Here is a 21,221-nt window from a genome sequence, read left to right as displayed (position 1 = left end):
GGTAGACTCAATTTCAGGTTTGATAGATGTCTAAGGACACAGTCTTTAGGGTTCTACCAGTCTCTTTCAGATCCCTAAGTCAGGTGTTTTTTTATGATTTTGAATTTTGTCCTGTGTTTTTCTCCTACTTAGTCCAGGATAGGCACCCTGGTGGTGTATCGGTTAAGTGCTTGGTTGCTAGCAGAAAGGATGGCAGTTCAAGCCCACCAGCACTTTGCATAGAAAGATGTGGCAGTTTGTTAACATACCATGTACCAAACTGATGTATATCAGTATTCATCATATATATTAATAACACTATTAATGTACTATATACCATTAAACAACATTGACAGTATTAATAGTATTTATTAATGAGCTAGTTGTTGTTGTTATGTGCCATCGAGTTGGACCTGACTCTTAGCGACCCCTCTTTGGGTTTCCGAGGCAGTATCACTATGGAAGTAGATTGCCCCATCTTCCTTCTGAGGAATGGCTAGTGGGTTTGAACCGCAAGCCTTCTGGTTAGCAGTCAAGTGCCTTAGCCACTATGCTACCAGAGCTCCCATTAATGAGCTTAGTATTTTAATTATTAATACTTTATTTCTTTGAAATGAACTGGTCTCCAACTACAGTGCACTCTTGACAAGAGACTGATGTGAAAAGAAGCTGCCTAGAGATTAACTGATGGATTTATATAGTGAGGCTGACATGTTCTTTTGTAAACAAGACTGTGATATATAACTGATAATTCAGTTTTTCTGCCCCAGTAGGTTGTTGCACATAATTATCCTTAGACCTCATCAGCTCTAAGAAAAATATGACATGGCATAGGAAATGGGGTTCTATGTGTGTTCTGGTTACCTAGTGCCACTCTGACAAGAATATACCACAAATGGATGGCCTTAACAAAGAGGAGTTTATTATATTATAGTTCGGAGGCATATAGTCCAAGTTCAAAGGGCCAGGCTTTAGGGACTGGGTAAAAGCCCCTCAACCTTGGGGTCCAGCTCTGCCTCCTGCTCCCGGCCCACTCGAGCTAGAAGCGTGTTTTTATTCATACAGCTGCTGGCCGCCGAGGCTGCCAAGCCCAAGATTGACAAGTTAAAAGGCACAGTCCCGATGTTACCAAACCACATGACAGGCCATTAATTTAAGTCCATTTTAAGTCCCAAGGTTGGCAGAGCATGGCAGGCTGCTGAACAATGACATGGCTACATGCAGGGTCCAAGTGTGCCATAGGCTAGAGACCATTCCCAAAGCTGCTTCTTATATACGGGAAGCAGACCACATACCCATACACAAAGCAGCTATTCAGCTGCTTATGGTAGATCCTACCATGGAGTTGCCAGTCTCATCATGGGAAATAACTACCACTAGCTGCCCAGCCACTCAATGAGGCTCAGCCAAGTTGACACAAAAAGATAACCACCACAATGTGCTTATTTAATGTCTCTTCACAGCATGGATAGACAAGAAGCTTTGTAAGCTGTGACTATGTTTTTTTTTTTTTGGGGGGGGGTTGTTAAATGCTTTTCTAGCATTAGAATTCTGAAAAGTGTAGTTGAACAATCACACACAATCTCACTTAGATTAGCTTCCCATTGGCTGAGATTCACATTGGCATATATTGTATATAAAATATACCAAAACTGCAAGTCCAGGGAAATCAGACTTTAGAACATATTTTGGTAATCATTACCAGAATATAACTAAGAGGGTAAGAGCTAATGGGCAGGCACTGATTATAAAGCTGACCATATGATACTCCTAAGAAACGTACTACTCAAGGAGAAAAAGCCTCAAGGTGAATTTGAGTTAGTGTTTGATCTCATATGCAGACTATCCGTAATTTGGGAGAATGCAAGCTGCTGAAAAGTATAACCAATATGTGAGAAAATTATTCAGTCATACTTAGGGCTCAAAGATTGCTGAAAAATAGGCAAACAATGCCTGAATTCTTCACTCAAATGATGTAAGGCTTTGTACTCTCTACAACACTGGGACATGCAGTGAATTGGAAGGGAGGTTAGGAAATCCTTTGTATTATCAGTGTGAAGGTGATTTCTTCTATTACCTATTTTGGATTTATTTTTCTAATGAAGATGGTGGTTCTCAGTTGAATCTGAATCTTTCTGAGGGGAGCTTACGTGTTTTAATAAGATTTTTTCCCCTAAGACTGATGTTTTGTCCTTCTTTCCCACTTGTGGTTTTAAGCTAACTACTGAGATACAGAGATGAATAAGACAGTCCTTGCCTTCAAAGACTCATAGTCTTTCAGAATATGGAATTAGGGGTAGTAACAAAGAAAAGTAAACATAGTACACTTACTCATCAAGTTTTGTCAGTAATGAAGATGGATATAAGGTGCTTCTGGAACAGAGAAGAGTTCTCTGTGGGGAATAGGAACAGAAGGAAGCAGCACATCCAATATTGCTAGTGATACCACCCTTAGAATAAGATATATCTTGATAGTTATTTCAGTTGTGCAACTGTCTAGATAATGTATCTAAAAGAGGAATCTCCATTCATTCCTGCAATATCATTAACTTTGCCTTGTTCATTAACAACATAAGTAACCAAGTCTCGTCTCTCTCTCAAGAAAGGATGTCACTTTTGTACAATGTGTTTATTAAAAACAAGCAGACACATCAGATAGCAGAGTTAGCCTTATTTGTGCATTTTTATTTATTTAGTTAGTTGGCATTAAAGAGCACAGAGCTATAACTACAACAACAAAACATTAACATACAATAATTTTCAGCTAAAGCCTTTCAGTGAAAGCTTTGGGACAAAGCAACTGGTATTATCAAGGTAACAAAGCCAACTCTGAATTAGTATTAACTAATTAACATACTAACACACATGTAGAGTTTTCATTCCAAAGTAGGAGAAGCATACTGAAAACACGGGAAAGTTAATAGTATACACAAAAGTAAAATAGGTAGCAGGAAACAGCAGCACAGGGATGAAGAACTTTGTAAAGAGAACGAGTTACTCATTTAGGATGTAAAAACCTTGTAAAGTGGAAATAACTTGTATTTCCTTGTACTAAAAGGTATTGTTTTTAGTTCTCCAAGTAGATACTGGTTTTTCTTCTGCAGCAAGGATCATCTGACCACTTGGAAGTTTATGCTGCTATTAATTAATACTTGCTCTGATACAAATTCCCATATGTGCACATCCTCCAGGATTAAAAACACAGTGCAACTCTAAAGGAATGTGATAAGACCCACCTTCTTTTTATGGATTTTTAAATATGATCTCATGGGTATTATCTTAGGACTAAATGGTTATTACTTGTAAAAAGTAAAATGAACAATAAGTCAACAGCATTCAGGCTAAAAAAAAAAAAAAAAAGCCTCTACTTACTTGGGCCTTAACTATTCCTTTAAAATGGTGATAGTAGAATAGGAAAGAAAACTAAAATATATTTTAAATGTTGATGAGACTAACATTTTTAACTCCTGACTCTGGTTCTACAGATAGCTATCATCTGTACATGGAAGCTACTGAGAACTATACTGAGTGAAGTCCCCAACTTTTCAAGGAAAACCCAGTGCTGTGTCTAACTTCTCCTAATCAGCTAGTCTTTAAACAGTGAATTTGGGAAGGATGTGAGAGAATTATTCAAATTCTTATGTAGGGCTTAAAGACTGTTGAAAAATAGGAGAAATTATTGAGTATAATCAGAGCAGACCTAAGTAACCTGGTTAGAACTACCCCACCAAAACTCTCAGGACCAGGTCAGAATAGCGTGGGTCTCATGGGCAGAATAAATGAAGTAACATCAAACCAGTGCACTTCTTGATTTTTCAGGTACCATCACTTCAGAAAATTACAATTCCCATACCACAAGTTTAAACTTAACCTGTTAGCAGTAACATTTCAAAATAATTTCAAAACACTAGAACAATACTTAACCTAATATTCAGTTGCCCTAGTTCACATTTCAAATGGCTTACCAAAAAATATATAGTTGTGAGGTAAACTTATTAAACCAAAAAACCAAACCTGTTGCTGTCGAGTGAATTCTGATTCACAGCAACCCTACAGGACAGAGCAGAACTGCTTCATAGGGTTTCCAAGGCTGTAAATTTTAAGGAAGTAGATTGCCACATCTTTCTTCCACAGAGCAGCTGGTGGGTTCAAACCACTGACTTTGGGGTTGGCAGATGAGTATTTTAACCACTGCACCACCAGGGCTCCTATTATACCAAAAAACCTATACAACAACAAAAAAACCCATAAAACTATCTTAGAACATTACCATTTTAACAAGTCACCTTTGTCTTTGTGTAGTTTTCACGCAATTCCACCCAGTATTTCAAAATGTAGTTAACATATTAGACATTTTTCATATTGCTGCACATTCTTTGTAACTTTGATACAATGTTCAGTTGTTTTTGTATATTTGTGGTGACTTAAAGTGAACAGACCCATTCCCTCTTCCCCATCCCCAATTTAAAAAGGGCAAAACAAAGAAAATGTAAGAGATGAGATTAGGCTCTAGAGTGGAAACCTTTTATCATTTGAGTTGCAAAAGTGAGCTTTTTGCTCTCATTCTTCATGCTACAAAATGAACTTTCTGAGACTACTGCCAAGTATTTTCTAGAACTTTTTAAGAAGCTCCAGTGGATTTCTGAATTTGTTCCTTTAAAATCAGAATACTCTGCCTTTGCTCAGGAGGGAGCATGGCAATCTGATCTGCAGTCAGCTGAAGAACCTGCATGATCAAAGCTGCTTTTTCTTGATCCTGTGCAGTTACTTGGCTCTGCCCGGGACTGAAAGTGCTAGGTTGGCCTCCACCTTGCTTGCCCGCCCCCTGCATGGCCCCTCCTTGCACGCCCGCCCCCTGCATGGCCCCTCCTTGCATCCCCGCCCCCTGCATGGCCCCTCCTTGCATCCCTGCCCCCTGCATGGCCCCTCCTTGCATGCCCGCCCCCTGCATGGCCCCTCCTTGCATGCCCGCCCCCTGCATGGCTCCTCCTTGCATCCCCGCCCCCTGCATGGCCCCTCCTTGCATCCCTGCCCCCTGCATGCCAGCCCCTTGCATGCCTGCTCCTTGTATGCCTGATGCCTGCATGCCACCTCCAGGATTTCCCACCCCTGAAATGCTTGGGACCTGTCTGGGTCCCTGAGGCCCACCTGCCCCCATATTAATGGGCCCAGGACCCTGGAGTGCATTGGTCATAGGGCCTCTTGAACTGGGGCAAGGGCCCCGTATCTCCATTCCTCTTGCATCCATGCCCCTAGCTTCCATTCCTCTGGTTTCCAATGCACAGGTCTCCATTCCTCTTCTCTCCATTACTCGTGCTTCTAAGACTTCAGCTTCCATGGATCGTGTTTCCATCCCTCGAGAATCTCTACCACCTCTACCATCCATGGGCAGACCCCTTTGATCCATCATGGGTCCTCTGGGCTCTCCAATTAGCAGTCTTGGATCTGCTATTGGCCCTCCCCTCATCTCATGTGAAGAAGGACCTCGGTTGTCATGACCAGAGGCATGGTGCATGGGAGGGCCCTGATGGGGTGGGCCCAGATAACCTCTGGGCTCTACTTCTCCAGTGACTGAAAGCAGAGTCCCTCCACGTGGGTCATTCGGAGCATCTCCCAACAGTCCTCGAGGAGGCAGGCCACCAGCAGTCATGGGTCCACGAGGTATGGGAGCTCTGGGATCTGTCATTTGCACTTGTCCCCGCTCTAAAGGCAATGGGCCAACACCAGGCATTCCAACTTGGGGCTGCATTGCTCCTCCAGGAGTTAAGGAAGCTGGACCAGGTCCAGGAATAGGAGCCGAGATTGGACCTGGGGCTGGAATTCCACCCTGGATAGGAGTCTGCATCAGAGGAGGAATGTCTTTCACAGGTCTTCTAGCCAAATGCTGAGGCTGAGGGGCTGGAGGATTCTGCTGGTTCAGCATAACATTAGGTCCTGGGCAGAGGCCAGGGCCAGGGCCAGGGCCAGGGCCTGGGCCAGAGACAGAGACAGTCTGAGATTTGCCTGGGATAAGCGGTGTGACGTGTATTTTGCGATGCAGAATTTTCAGTGCAATCTCTGGATCCATAATTCTCATTACTACCTGTGCCTGCAACAGCGCATAAGCCAGTTGCGGGTTTTGTAGTAACATGTTTCGAGCTTCTTGGTGACTGTTTTGGACACAGAGCTTCATCTGTTTCATCAACTCAAACATCTGCTCCGGAGGGAGGCTGGCGACTGCTCTGGTTATTGATTCTGGGGCGTCTTCCGGATCGATAGGGTCCCCATAGGGTGAGTCAATAATGGGCGCTGCAGGCCCTAGGCTCTTTAGTTCCTCCTTATTCTTTTCACTGGCAGCATTGTCCACCCGAAGCGCTCTACCGCTGAACTCCCGCCCATTAAGGTTCCGCATGGCACTAAGCGCGGTCTCCTGGTCTTGATACTCGCAGAAGCCATAACCCTTGGGTTTTCCCGTCTCTCTATCGTATACCAGCCGGAAACTCACAACGGAACCAACCTCTGAGAATATGTCCTTTAACTGCTCCTCAGTCGCCTCATACGGAATGTTTCCCACGAACACGGAACGCAGTGATCGATCCATTGCCGGGTCTCTCACCGCCAAACTCGACATGATTCCGGCTGTGCACCCAGACGTAGCGGATTTTCAACTAGTCGTCTTCTTGCGACTCAGACTTCCGGCAAGAAACGGAAATAGCTCTCAAAATCCGGCCAGAAACGGCACTATGCGCCTTAAGCGTTCCGATTCTCCGCGGAAACAGCGCCTATGTGTGCCGCTAATTTAGCTATTGTCTTTCGGATCCTTGTTCATCAGGTTTCGATCTACTTATTACTGAAACGCAGGATTCCTTTCCTGTCTCTTAATGGTGTAGATTTTCCATGGCGCCTCACTGCCACCACTGCAGCCTTGGCGCATGACCACAGTAAAGATGGCCGCAGAGACTACCCTATGGTAACCGAGGGAGACCGCCTACGTGACGTCAGAGCGGTTTTGCTTCTGTTCGACAGGCGCGGAACCGCTAACTGAAAGCTCATTAAGGCAACATGTGCTTCCGTTGGGTACACATGTTTTCACGTAACCGTTTCTCCTTACTGTGGGGTGTTTACGTTATATTTTAAAATCATATTCCAGGGTCGAGGAAAAGTGCAGTTGTTTCTAAACATATTTGAGATTTGCCCCTTAAATTCAAAGGTGATAGTTCTTGGGAAAAAATTTAGGAAAATCGCTGCTAAGAAATGGAAACTGAACCATTCTGCCAGCTCTCCCGCTCCTTCATTCTATTGCTTCGTGTAATAGCTGTTAGTAGGTGACCGGTTGACACTAAACGTTAATGACAAATAACATTTTATGGCTTCAGAGTATTGGTTAATAAATTGTAAGTTTCCTTACATTGTTAAACATTTAGATTTTTTTTTTAATTAAACTGATGCAGTGAGTTCACCACTATAAAGGGAAAAACTTGTAGCCCCATTGAATATTTGAAATGTGGCTGGTGTGAGTGAAGAATTGAAGTGTTAATTTTTTTTGTTTGTTTGTTTAATTACTGTAAAAACTGATTCTCCACTTGGCTACTGGAAAAATTTTAAATATGGAACAACTTGAGTGTGTACTTTTGGAATTGATAAATTTCATTAATTCTAAATATACATCAAAAATTTCCAGTGAAAATTTAACATTCTGATTGATATGTACTGTCTGTGTAAAAAGGATCTCTGGTGGCGTAGTGGATAAGGCATGTGGCTGCTAACGTGAAGGTCAGCAGGTCAAATCCACCAGGGGTTCATGGGAAAGTAAATGGGGCGATTTACTTCTGTAACTCGGAAACCCAGTGGGGGCTCTGAGTCAGAATTGACCAGATGGCAGTGAGTTTGGTTTGATGTATCCTTGTAAAATATCCGCAAGATTCTCAATATCAAGTCCAATAGAAAAAAATGTAATAAATATCTCAGTGGTAATTTTATATTGTTTACATGTTAAAATTATAATTTTTTGATACATTGGGTTAAATGAAATATGTTTTTAACATTAGTATCAGTCATTTTGTTTTCTTTTTTAACATGGCTACTAGAAAATTGTTAAATTATATACATGGATTACATTATGTCGTGGAATGCTCCAGTAACCTAGCCTCAACTCTTAGGCAGACAAATGCTTTATTCTAAATATGCCATTTGGACAAATGCTTTATTCTAAATATGCCTTTTGGGGAAATTGTGAAACTTTAACTTTAGCAGAAATTAGTTTACTTATCTGACTGATGAGTATGATAATTTAACCAGCAATTTGACAAAGCAGCCACTTACCTCCAAGGCTCTGTTGTCATTATTAGTTACCTTGAGTAGTCTTTGACTCTGACCAATGGAAAGAAATGTGTAGTAGTTTTCTTAAAAACAGACGTGGGTCTAACTGTTTTCCTAAGACACAGGGCAATTCATGTTGTTGTTATGTGCTCTCTATTCATGCCACCCGATAAAATCTTCCTATTCATTCAGCTAAACAGAATAGGCAACTGCTATTAATGCTTTTTTGTGCATGTGTGATTATTTTATTTGGGAGTAAGAGGGAGGAAAGGAAAATGGACAAGGATGATACCATTGAGAAAAACTTTAAAAAGGAGTCCATTAGTCTCCCTTTTGTATATCCTTTTACATAGAGAAGGCATGCATTTTTACACATACTCGGTCAAGGACAATTTAAACATTGATTATGTTTTTAATTGTTTTAGTGTATAAACGTGGGGAGGAGCTCTGGTGGTGTAATGCCTAAGGCATTTGACTGCTAACCAGAAGGCTAGCATTTCAAACCCACCAGCCACTTCTTAAAAGGAAGACTGGGCAATCTACTTCCTTAATGATGTAGCACTTTGAAAACCCAAAGGGCGTGGTTTGTGAGTCAGAATCAACTTGATGGCAGTGAGTTTGGTTTGTTTTTGGTACAAATGTGGGAATCATGAGGACGATAAGAGTATCAGAATAAATTGTATAGTTAATAGTAGTTTGCATAACTTAGTCTGATAGTGAGATTTATTTATTTATTTATAATACTGTTGATGATAGTATTTAAACCTGTTATTTCTCTGACTTTTGTATGCATTAGAATCACCTGGAGCCTGGGGTTGTTAAATCTGATAGCTGAGCCTTACTCCCTTCCTCCCCACTTTCAGATTCTGAGGGTTGGGAGTGGGATTGGGGAATTTGCATTTCTAACAAGTTCTCAGGTGATGCTAATGCTGTAAAATTAGAATCCCTTATCCAAACAAAGGACTCAAAATCTTTTCCTTCATTTGCATCAAGCCAAACTAAATTTAGTACAGTCCATAAAAAGGAAAAAGCCCTCCGGTGGTGTAGTGGTTACGGCTGGTAGCCGAAGTCAGTGGTTTTGAAGAACCATTTGCTCAGAAGAAAGAGGAGGCGGTCAGCTTCTATAAAGAAGAGCCCGGTAAAGGTTGCTATGACTTGAAATCGATTTGATGGCAGTGAGTTTGGTTTTGGTTTCCATTAACAGGTAAGAGGTCTGGGGTTTTTGTTTGTTTGTTAATCCATTAATTTTTTTATGCTGATCTATGCACCAGCCACTCCTAGGAAGGAAGATTGGGTAATCTGCTTTGGTAGAGATTCCGCATTGGAAGCCCAAAGAGGGGTCACTATGAGTTGGAATTGACTCAGGGGCATTGAGTTTGGTTTTTTGGTTTGTAGTATAGCTGGGACATGCTGATCCCACACCAAAGGTACCTTGGCCTCAAAAGATAGGGAGACACAGAGAGCTGAGGAACTCTGGGGAACAGACAAAAAGAGAGAAGCCATGACAGTAAGAGTTTGTTTTTTGTCACAAACACTTTTCCTTAAATTTCTACACCTGGTTCTGACAATACTCATGTGAGGCACATTTTTATCCTTAATTTTAAGTATGTAGAAACTTAGAAAAATATATAGAACTTCACCTAACGGTGGACTCACTTAAATTATTGAAAAATATTAATAAAAGCTAACTCTGAGCACATCATAGATTGGAGGCTCATCATAAATACTTTATATATAACATTTTTGTTCGGTTCTTTAAGCAGCGTAGTGCCTAAGGCATTCGGCTGCTAACCAGAAGGCTGGCAATTCAAACCCACCAGCAACTCATCAGGAGCTCTCGTAGCATTAGTGCCTAATGCACTTGACTACTACCCAGAAGGCTGGTGGTTCAAACCCACCAGTCATTCCTCGGAAGAAAGATGAGGCAATCAACTTCCGTAGTGGTAGTGCCTTGGCAACCCAAGGAGGGGGTTGCTATGAGTCAGATCTTACGCCATGGCAGTGAGTTAGTTATTTTTTTTTTTCCCTTGAGGTAGTCAATGTATTTCAGTTTATAGCTAAAGAAATGGAGATACAAAAATGTTAACTAACTTGCCCATCATTATATAGCTGTTAACTGCAGAGCCAAGATTTGAACATAGATTATTGGACTCAAGAGATCAAGCTTTTAAATTACCATTTCATTAAGTGAGTTGCCCAAGTATACATAGTAGAAGAACCATGGCCTGATTTTAAACTTTCTGTTTCACAATTAGTAAAGTAACCATGGGTTATTGAGGCCTCTTCACGGTCTCCCTTGTTTTGTTTTGTTTTTTTCCCCTGATTGGCTCTGTGTGAAATTGGTTGCAATATTGACATCACAACTAATGCTGTGGCAACAGATGGACTGTAAGGTATAAAGATTGAAGCAATTGAGAAAATGTTTCCTTTTTCAATTTAAAGGGCTATACTGAAATATCACATAAGGATTCTAAAATTATCCAAATAGATAGGTAATGAACTAATTTTGCATAAAATGAAAGAGCATACATTTCTCAAACCCAAAATGGGATGGACTGGGATGTTTTCCCCAAAATTTTTGGCATATTTTATATAAGACAACATGCAGGAGAGTAAACAGTGAATTGTATTGACTTATACATGGGACTAGTCATGTAAATGGCAAGGTGAAGTTTTTACATGCATTTGGGGATGCTTGGAATATGCTATTCCAGCAACAGAGGTTGGACAGAATAAAAAATTCTCCCTAGAATGATTGTGTAGTCTACTCTTTTTTTTTCTTTTTCTTTTTTCCAAATAGATGAAAAATATGAGTCCAGAGAAAACAAGGCACTTGACTAGGGTCAGTCACACAGTTACTTGTGCAACTTGTAATGGAATCTAGATCTTTAAACAAACTCTGTTCTCAGCACAGACTTTAATGTCAGAAAGACTTGGGTTAGCTTCCTAATTTGACAAGTAAGTATGTGGCCTTGGCCAAATGACTGAAACCTCTCTGTGCCTCCATTTATGCATCTTGTACATAATAATGTTGTTGTTGTTATGTGCCGTCGAGTCGGCCCTGACTCATAGCGACCCCTCCTTGGGTTTCCGAGGCAGTATCACTACGGAAGTAGATTGCCCAATCTTACTTCCCGAGGAGTGGCTGGTGGGTTTGAACCGCCAGCCTTCCGGTTAGCAGTCAAGTGCTTTAGCCACTATGCTACCAGAGCTCCTGTACATAATAATAGCACCTGTATTCTAGGATCATGTTGGGGACTACATGATATATTTATTTTTATCATTATTTATTTTACATGGTAATCATGGATCTACACTTTTATATAGGATTACTGGTAGTGGTAGTAGTAGTAGATGAAGTAGCATTTTAAGTGGAAAGAGTCCCTAGTTTCAGTTTAATGTTATGTATTTTTGGGCTCTATAATTTCGTTTTCATCATCAGTAGGGTTGAACTGGATGAACTGCAGAGGGAAATTTTCAAACATGGAGGCACTCCTCTTAGGACAGGAATGGCGGGATCAACATGCATTCTGAGGAAGCAAAAGGTCAGGATGTATATACTTTGTTCCTGGGAAGAATGTGTCAGGATGTAAACAGTTTGTACCTAGGAAGAATGTGTATAGCCTAATTGCCACTTACCTGGGGAGTGAAGCTCACTCCCCCATAGCCCAATGGCCGACCTTTACATTTCAAAGGACTCCAAAACTGAAGCTGAATCAATCATTAAACCCCTCTGTTTCCTTTGTTCTCTGTGAATACAAACCTCTAACTGGACCGACAGAGTGGAGTGCTTTGTATTTTTACTTAGTGCTGCTCAGCTCGGCAGTACTTCTTTTCTTTTCTCCTAACAGAGATTTTCTTCTTTGACAGACCTACTGGCCTGTTGCCAGATTATATATTTTTAAAAATCCTACAGGGGCAACTTTAGCTAACATTGGTGTTTTAACTAGTGGTGATTTTGAGTTGAACATGGGTGTTTTTTAGGCTTGATCCCGTAGGACACTTTAATCAGAATTTTACCACTGCTTTTGGTGCTCACTGGGTTGTTGTGCTAGACCATGAAACGCACTGTTAAATATTTACTCACAGCCATTGGTCGAGCCCGTTCTGACTCAAAGCGACCCCTTCTTGGGTTTCCGAGGGAGTACCTGCACATTAGTAGATTGCCCAGTCTTCCTTCTGAGGAGTAGCTGGTGGGTTTGAACCTCCAACCTTCTGGGGAGCAGTCAAATGCCTTAGGCACTATGCCACCAGACCTCCCCTTAAGTATTTGTTGTTGTTGTTGTTATGTGCCGTCAAGTCAAACCCGACGCATAGCGAACCCTCAGGTGAAATTCTACTTGTTCATTTTTATTAAAAGGACCTGCCTGAACTTTGTAGAGGATATAGGCTTACCCAACACTGCATTGGTGTAGCACTCAGGATATCTATTTAAGCATATAGTCGTTTTCAGAATGTCTCTAGGACAACTTCTTTAGACTGTGCACAGGCAGACACAAGCCATTTATTCAAACACAGAAAGGCGTGACTAATTGGACAAGAAGCAGAGCTCCTATATTCTTGCTTCAGGCTGTCACCCGAAAGAACACAGAGGGAGGAAGTATCCTTATAAACTGTGGAAAAGCACACACCCTGAAACCGGGTCCTGAATAAAGACATCCTGTTTAACATGAACAACTCATGGATTTTTTTTCTCTGTGACCATAACAATCCAATACCCAGTTTCAGAGATATGTCTGAACTTCTGACTCTTCTGTAAGTTGGGTTGGCATCTTCTTTCTGAGGCTCTGTTGGCCTACGGAATGAGCCTGTATATTTCCACCAGTTTACATGAAAGAAATCTTTCTGAAACATTTAGCTGGGAATGTAGATTGTTTAATTTCTTTTAAGAAACAAAACAACAGTGTGGCAGAATGAATGTATTTCTGATTATTTGTCCCAGTTGAATGAGCCTTGAAAAATACTACTTCAGGAGTGCCAGTTTAAATCTGCCTCAAAACAGATTTCATAGAGTCAGAAATTAAATAAATAAATAAATAAACATAAATCCAGTGTTTATAAGAGTGTGGTAGATAACACTTTCTGGTACAAGTAGAGAAACCAACTCTAATCACAGTAATTAAATGGAGTGATGGTATTTTAATGATACTCTGTTATGTCTCAGAATTCAATGATGCAGTTGTCTTCAGGAAAAGAAGAAATGGGCAGTTGGTTGTAAGGCCTTCAAAATGCTGTATTCCCATTTCTCTCTCTCTCTCTCTCTCTCTCTCTGTGTGTGTCTGTCTATCCGTCTGTCTGTCACTCAGTCTCCCACTTCCAGCTCCCCTCTCGCATTTTCCTTTGCACTTCTGTGGTGGCTTTTTTCTGCTGGAGGACTAGTTCTCTGCTTTTTCTCCCTACTCCATCACCATTGAAAGGGGCTCATCTACAGTCCTTGATTACTTATTAGAGATTTGCCTGGAGAGAATGATTTATATGTCTCTGGCTACTGACATCCTACTCAGGTCCATTATAAAGTTGATCCTCATGAAGTATAATTTGCAATTAATTATACGGCAAAGTTTTTTTTTTTTTAAATGTGAATAAAACAAAATTGATCTTTTTAGGGGAATGTTAATAATATGTAAATGACATCAGTCTTTTTCTGGGAGAAAGAGTATAAAGCACAGCATTGCTCTGAAGTGCATCCATGATTCAGTACAGCCTGAGGAAGGGGTTAGAGTTAGGGATGATACTGAGACTATTGAACAATTAAATACAGCTATATTCTGGTAGCATAGTGCCTAAGGCACTTGACTACTAACCAGAAGGTTGGGGGTTCAGACCCACCAGCCACTCCTCAGAAGGAAGGCTGGGCAACCTACTTCCATAGTGATACCGCCTCAGAAACCCAAGGAGGGGTTGCTATGAGTCGGGGCCGACTCAGTGGCACATAACAACAACAACAACACAGACATCATCTGTAGAACTGGAGGGGATAAGACATAAGGAGGGAGGTCGTTCAGGGGGCTCAGGGCAATGGCTATTAGCAACAAATACAGATTTTCAATTATTTTAACCCAAAACATGAAAATACCAAAAATTGCTCTATGTGTGTACTAGGGAGGGGAGCAATGGAAGGGGTTGTTGTACACTGGACAGCCTTGCCCATGTGCCTGCCTACCACTGGAGATCATTTTTCTGCAACATTCCTCTAAGTCATTCCCTCTCTCTCTCTCTCCAAAAATAAAATATTTGTTCCCCAAAGAGATAATTTCATAGAAATTTCAAAATACTGATTTGCAGATAGAAAAACAGTCTGATATAAAACAGTAAAGATGTGGTTAGCCACTAATGCACTGTTCTCAGAAACTCACTTATATATAATGCATGATTTTCTTGAAGGTAAATAAACATTTTAAAATATCAAACTTTTCAGTCCTTCTTATGAAAGTATTGATGATTCTATTTTTGACATTTTAACGACACTATGATAAATGGTCACAATGCTACCGTTATTCTCATCTTCAGCACTGTAGTCTCATTTCTGTTGAAATAGCTGCATACTCTTTCTCACAGAGCAGTACAATGAGAGAATTTCTTCTCATTTAGTTCCAGGTGTTTGCAAATTTCCTTCTGGCTCTAGGGAACAAAACAAGTGCCTGTAGGGAAACAGGGAAGTGAGAATGACCTATTCCTCCAGAGCTCAGTCTTTTGTTAGCCCTGACAATGGAATTGTGTGTGTTAGCCCATATCCCCTAATGGGTCCAGGAAAGATGCTAGTTCCTGCTGGGAAAATGAAAAAAGTGCCAAAGTTTACCTGCCAGGTTGGTGGTCTGGAGTTCACTGCCAGGCTTCTAGGACTGGGCAGTTTTGCAGCTGTTTTCCATCACTACTGTGACCTCCACATGGAAGCAAGGTTCCAAGAATTCCTCCTGAGAGCTGGTGTCTGCAGATGAGAAGGCTGGGGAGTCAGTGTTGAATTAGTCAATAAACAAGGGCTTGCTTACTAATCTGTAATGAACAATTCCACATTTTTTTCATCATATCAAAGATTCTGCTTCTAGGTGTGACTGGCATTTTTGTCTCTCCCAACCTCACGAATGAAATTGTTCACTACAGGTAAGTAAGTAATCAAAAGTAAACCTGTGCTTACCCTTATGTTGAGTAACCTGTCCCTGGAGGGTAGAATACTTACTCCCCCAGCAGGTAGCAGAGTTACCTGGCACCTTTCCAATCAGCAAAGACCTCATATTCCATTATACAACCAAAATTCCTTCAAGCACCTATTCTGTAAGTACAGTCAGAATACTTCTTGAAAGAGAGAGTGGTCAGGCTTTGTCTCACTTATTTTGGTTCTGTTTTCAGAAGGGACCAGTCCCTGAAGAAGGGTATTGTGCTAAGTACAGTAGAGGGTCAGCGAAAAAGGGGAAGACCCTCAATGAGATCAATTGACACAGAAGCTGCAATGATGGCTTCAAGCATAGCAGGGACTGAGGATGGTGCAGGACTAGGCAGTATTATTTCATTTTGTGGTACATAGGGCTGCTATGATTTGGCGCCAACTTGGTGGCACCTAAAAACGATAATTTTGTAAGTACTTTCTAAGCATGTAAGGAGCTCTGTGGTGTAGTGGTTAAGGCATTTGGCTGCTAATTAACAGGTAAGTGGTTCTGTAATAATATAGACAGATTAGAATTTCTGGGAGATGGATATGTGTTCTAACTTCATAACCTGAGCGCCATATTAATCTTGTTGAATTTAAACATTGCTGTATTCTATTACTTCTAGGCATCATCACATAAGAATCCTGCTCTTGCAACCACATTCCTGAGATCATAAAACCTAGACAGGCACAGCTCACAGGACAGGGCAACCATATTCCTCAGATCGCAAGACTAAGGAAGGGAGACTGCAAGGGAAATAAGGCAAATATAAATTTATAGCTTAGATGGCATTTCCTGATAACAGGCCATTTTTGAGATGTCTTTTAGCCCACTACCCGTGGTCAGTGTTAACCACTTTTGGAGCCTACACACCCTGCCCTCCTTTACAGCCTGATGGCCAACCTCAGATGAGATCAAGACTTGAACCAAGAGCAAACAGCAGAATACACCATGTGCAGAAGTTGCTGCATCCATGTGGGAACTCGCAGACTCCATCTTAGAAGAAACAGAGCATGCACCTAGACTGAAGGAAGCTGAGGTTTATTGTTAGGAATTTATCAGTCTTGTTCCGCTTCCTGACATTCACAAAAGGATCAGGATTTTATGAATACTTGCCTGCATAAGGTCTTTTGAAATCATGTACCCCATGACCTTAAAAAGTACTAACCCCTAGCTTCTAAGGCTTGAGGAGATACGCATAGCATTACCTCTAGCCCTGTGTGTCTCCACCTTACAAGGTTACTATCCTCTTACTAAGTTTCTTTCTGAGCTACAGCTGACTTTCTAGTCATTATTCTGGAACTTGGCCTGTGACAGTTCAAATCTGTCAGCTGCTCTGCAGAAGAAAGGTGAGGCAGTCTGCTTCAGTAAAGATTTTCAGCCTTATCAACCCAATGAAGATCACTATAAGTCAGAATGGACTCATTGGTAGTGAGTTGTGGTTTTTTTAAGTTGAGCATGTAAGAGCCCAGGTAGGTGCAGTGATTAAAAGCTGGGCTGCTAACCATTGCAGACTATGAAGGTCACTACTTCAAATCCACCAGTGGCTCCTTGGAAGAAAAGATCAGGCAATCTGCTCCCACAAAGATTTATAGGCTAGGAAATTCTTTGGGGCAGTTACATTTTGTCTTACAGGATCACTCTGGGTTGAAATGAACTCGATGGTATACAACAACATTGAGCATGTATCTGTCTATGTGGAAGTCAGGCACTGAACTGACAATATTGCTATTAAGTCCATTCCGACTCATACTGACCCTATAGGCCAGAGTAGAACTGCGCCATAGGATTTCCAAGGCTGTAAATCTTTATGGAAGCAGATTACCTCATCTCTCTCCTACAGAGCAGAGCGGCTGATGGGTTCAAACCACTGACCTTCTGGTTAGCAACCAAATACTTTAACCACTGTGCAACCAGAGCTCCTTGAGTTGACAATGTGAGTGTTTAAATAGGAAGTGAAATGCAACTCCTGCTTTCAGTAGAACTTTTTGCTGGAAACTTTCATTAGCCTTTCTCTTGAACTTTTAGTGAAGATTTATGGTATTCAGGTTCAAATTTGTGGCGGAAGAACAGCTGTGCCTGTGAGGAGTTTCTGTTCTGTCAAGCAAGATAGATAGTAGAGGATCAGAGCAGACAGTTTCCAAAGGCATTTTTGATATGTTAGATTTTCTGAAAGAAAAGAGAGAAAATGAAAGCATAACTTGTTTACTCATTGACCTGTTTGCTAAAGTTGAAGATGAAAGGATTTTTTTCTTTGTTGCCAGGAAAAGGACTGTTCATCTCTTTACTCTGCTAAGTTCTGTGTTATATCACTTTACTATGCTAAACTGATGGCACTTAACAGCCTAAGTTGATGGCAGCTCTAGAAGACAAAATAAAACATTATAGTGAAATGTGCAAAGACCTGGAACTAGAAAAACAAAAAGGAAGAGCAAGTTCATAATTTCTCAGGCTGAAAGAACTGAAGAAAAAAATTCAAGCCTTAAGTTGCAAAACTGAAGGATTCTATGGGTGAAAAATTGAGTCATTATACCAAAAAGAATTGGTCGACATGAACCCATTTGAGAAGGCAGCATATGATTACAAACCTATGGTACTGAAGGAAGAAGTACAAGCTGTACTAACGGCATTGGCCAAAAAATAAGGCTCTAGAATACCAATTGAGATATTTCCACAAATGGATGCAACACTTGAAGTCTTCACTCATCTATGCCAAGAAATTTGGAAAACAGATACTTGGCCAACTAACTGGAAGAGATCCATATTTGTGCCTGTTCCCAGGAAAGGTGATCCAATGGAATGTGGAAATGTTGAACAATATCATTAATATCACACACAAGTAAAATTATCTTGAAGGTAATTCAAAAACAGTTGAAGCTGGATTCTGAAGAGAATGTGGAACAAGGCTTATCACTGCTAATTGTCAGATGGATCTTGACTGAATGCAAAAAATACCAGAAAGGTGTTTACCCAAGTTTTGACTACTTAAAAGCATTCAACTCTTTGAATCATAACCAATTATGGATAATGTTGCAAAGGTTAGGAATTCCAGAACACTTAATTGTGCTTAGGGGCTCTGGTGGTGTAGTGCCTAAGGTATTTGACTGCTAACCAGAAGGTTGGCAATTCAAATCCACCAGCCACTCCTCAGAAGGAAGATGGGACAATCTACTTCTGTAGTGATACTGCCTTGGAAACCCAAGGAGCGGTTGCTATGAGTCGAAATTGACTCTATGGCAGTGAATTTGGTTTTTTGGTTTTGGTTTAATTGTGCTTATGAGGAACCTGTAGATGCCAAGAGGTGGTCATTCAAACAGAATAGCAGGATACTTCATGGTGTACAGTCCAGAGAGCTACATGGCAAGGTTGTATCCTTTCACCATACTCACTCAGGCTGTTTGCTGAGCAAATAATCAGAGAAGCTAGTCTATGCAAAGAATAACACTGCATGGGGATTGGACAAAGATTCATTAAAAACTTGCGATATGCAGATGACACAACCTTGCTTGCTAAAGTGGAGAGGACTTGAAGCACATACTAATTAATGAAGATCAACAACTACAGCCTTCAATATGGATTACACCTTAACATTAAGAAAACAAAAATCCTCACATCTGAACCAATAAGCCAAGATCATGATAAATAGAGAAAAGATTGAAGTTGTCAAGAATTTCATTTTATTCAGATCCACAATCAATGCCCATGGAAGCAACAGTCAAGAAATCAAACTTCATATTGCATTGGGTAAATATTCCTGAAAAGACCTCTTTAAAGTGTTAAAAAAAAAAAAAGCCAAGATTTCCCTTTGATAACTAAGGTTGAACGTGGTATTTTCAATTGCCTGATGCATGTGTGTAACAGCTGGCAGTGGGGAAAGTGGAAGAAGGATTGATGCATTTGAATTACAGTGTTGGTGAAGGATATTGGTAATACCTTGGACAGAAGGATGAAGAAGTCTTTCTTGAAAGAAGTACAGCCAGAACGGTCCTTAGAAGCAAGGATGGCAAAACTTTGTTTAATGTATTTTGGACACTTTCTCAGGAGGCGCCAGTCCCTAGAGAAGGACATCATGCTTGGTAAAGCAGAGAGTCAGGAAAAAGAGGAAGACTTTCAATGAGATGGACTGACATAGTGGCTGCAACATTGGGCGTGAACATAGCAATATTTGTGAGCATGGTGCAGGACTGGGCAGTATTTTATTCTGTTATACATACACCTAACAACAACAACAACATAAGTGGAGAGGTGGATTAGAGGTATAATTCTTGCTTTGGGCCACTATGGGTTGGAATCAAGTAGATGGCAGTGGATTTGTTTTGGTTTTTGGTATGTGGAGACCCAGGTCCAGTTCCCGACCAGAGCACCTCATGTGCAGCCACCATCTATCTATCAGTGGAAGCTTGCTTCTTGTTATGATGCTGAACTGGTTTCATTCAGTGTAGGACCAGACTACGACAGAGTAGCAAGGAAGGCCTGGTGATCTACTTCCGAAAATCATCCAACGAAAACCCTATGGATCACAATAGTTTGGGCAGCATTTCGTTCCCTGGTGCATAAGGAAACCACAGCTAACAACAAGAATATATATACCTATATGTACTGAACACCTGAGCTATGACTTGTAACTGATTGTCTTCCACTTGAAGACAGTGTAACTGACAGCCCCTCGGTCTCCTCTACATGTATAAGGAGGGATATGGGGAAGCCTGTTCCATGGCTAGTACAGTGTTGCCTAGCTATTCATGTAATAACCAGATGGTTCGTAGGAGTTTCTTAGGTTCTCATAGTCTCAAATTTTTTTTCTGACTAGGAGCTCTGGTAGCATAGTGCCTAAGGCGTTTGACTGCTAACCAGAAGGCTGGCGGTTCAAACCCACCAGCCATGCCTCGAAAGGAAGGTTGGACAATCCTACTTCCGTAGTGACACTGCCTCGAAAACCCAAGGAGGGGTCGCTATGAGTCAGGGCTGACTCGACGGCAAATAACAACAACAACAACGAGTTCTTAAAATCTAATCTTAAAGCCTGATTTTTGAAGCACACCTCTTGAGGCTAACATGAATAAAGTATAACCAGGTTATATTAGTTAAATTAAGTATTGTAAGTAAATTCATATATCATTTGTACAGTAAGCTAATAGTACAAATATGAGTTAACCTATGACCATCAGCTTCTTCTCGCAAATGAAGCATCATAATAGTTGGCTAGCCTGAGTCACATTTCTGTGGATGCCTTGGTATATTTTCCTGTTCTGTGTTTTTGTTTGCTTGTTTTATGTTTGACAGCTATGAAGGGATTATCAGTTCCCTGTTTGGGTAGTTCAGTGATTGAGTATGTTATATGAAGATTTTGCTTCCCATGCTCACATTTCTTACATATTTTCTTCTCATTTTTTTGTGTTTCATTTTAGGTCCTATAGTTGCTGTCAACCACTTCCGTTACTTTTTGATATTCTTTTGCTTAAAGTACGTGTACATACCTGTTGTAGAAAAGACTTCTGGGCTCCTAAAAAAAGTTCCATAGGAAACAAAATGAAGTTCCCTGTGCCTTTGTTTTCTCTCATAGGCAGTTCTGATTGCTTACCTCAAAGCTGTAACTTTTTTTTTAGTCTACTTCCTTTGGAAGACACCAGCATTTTTTCCTTATGTAGGAGGTGGTTGTTGTTGTTAAGTGCTGTCGAGTCGTTTCCGACTCATAGCGACCCCATGCATAGCAGAACGAAACACTGCCCTATCCCGCGCCAGCCCCACAATCCCTGCTATACTTGAGCTCATCATTGCAGCCACTGTATCAATCCATCT

At 40.9% G+C, this 21,221-nt stretch overlaps 2 protein-coding genes across 2 annotated transcripts in view; one reads left to right on the top strand and one right to left on the bottom strand.

Annotated features, from left to right (window-relative positions):
- The window catches only part of PRKG1 (protein kinase cGMP-dependent 1), a 1,628,352-nt gene that overhangs the window by 837,227 nt on the left and 769,904 nt on the right, over positions 1-21,221 (top strand). The window lies entirely within an intron of this gene.
- Positions 4,601-6,589, bottom strand: CSTF2T (cleavage stimulation factor subunit 2 tau variant). Its single transcript, XM_042781416.1, has one exon. It carries the CDS (start codon positions 6,587-6,589, stop codon positions 4,601-4,603), a length of 1,989 nt encoding a protein of 662 aa, XP_042637350.1.

This window comes from Orycteropus afer, unplaced genomic scaffold (genome assembly GCF_000298275.1).
Source record: "Orycteropus afer afer isolate SDZICR_OR568_19922 unplaced genomic scaffold, OryAfe1.0 scaffold00118, whole genome shotgun sequence".
NCBI classification, from domain to species: domain Eukaryota; kingdom Metazoa; phylum Chordata; class Mammalia; order Tubulidentata; family Orycteropodidae; genus Orycteropus; species Orycteropus afer.
The sequence above is the reverse complement of the archived record's forward strand: the minus strand, read 5'-3'. Positions and strand labels throughout refer to the sequence as shown.

Excerpts from the sequence above, each read along its gene's own strand:
- CSTF2T (XM_042781416.1), bottom strand. The coding sequence starts at position 6,589 with ATGTCGAGTTTGGCGGTGAGAGACCCGGCAATGGATCGATCACTGCGT.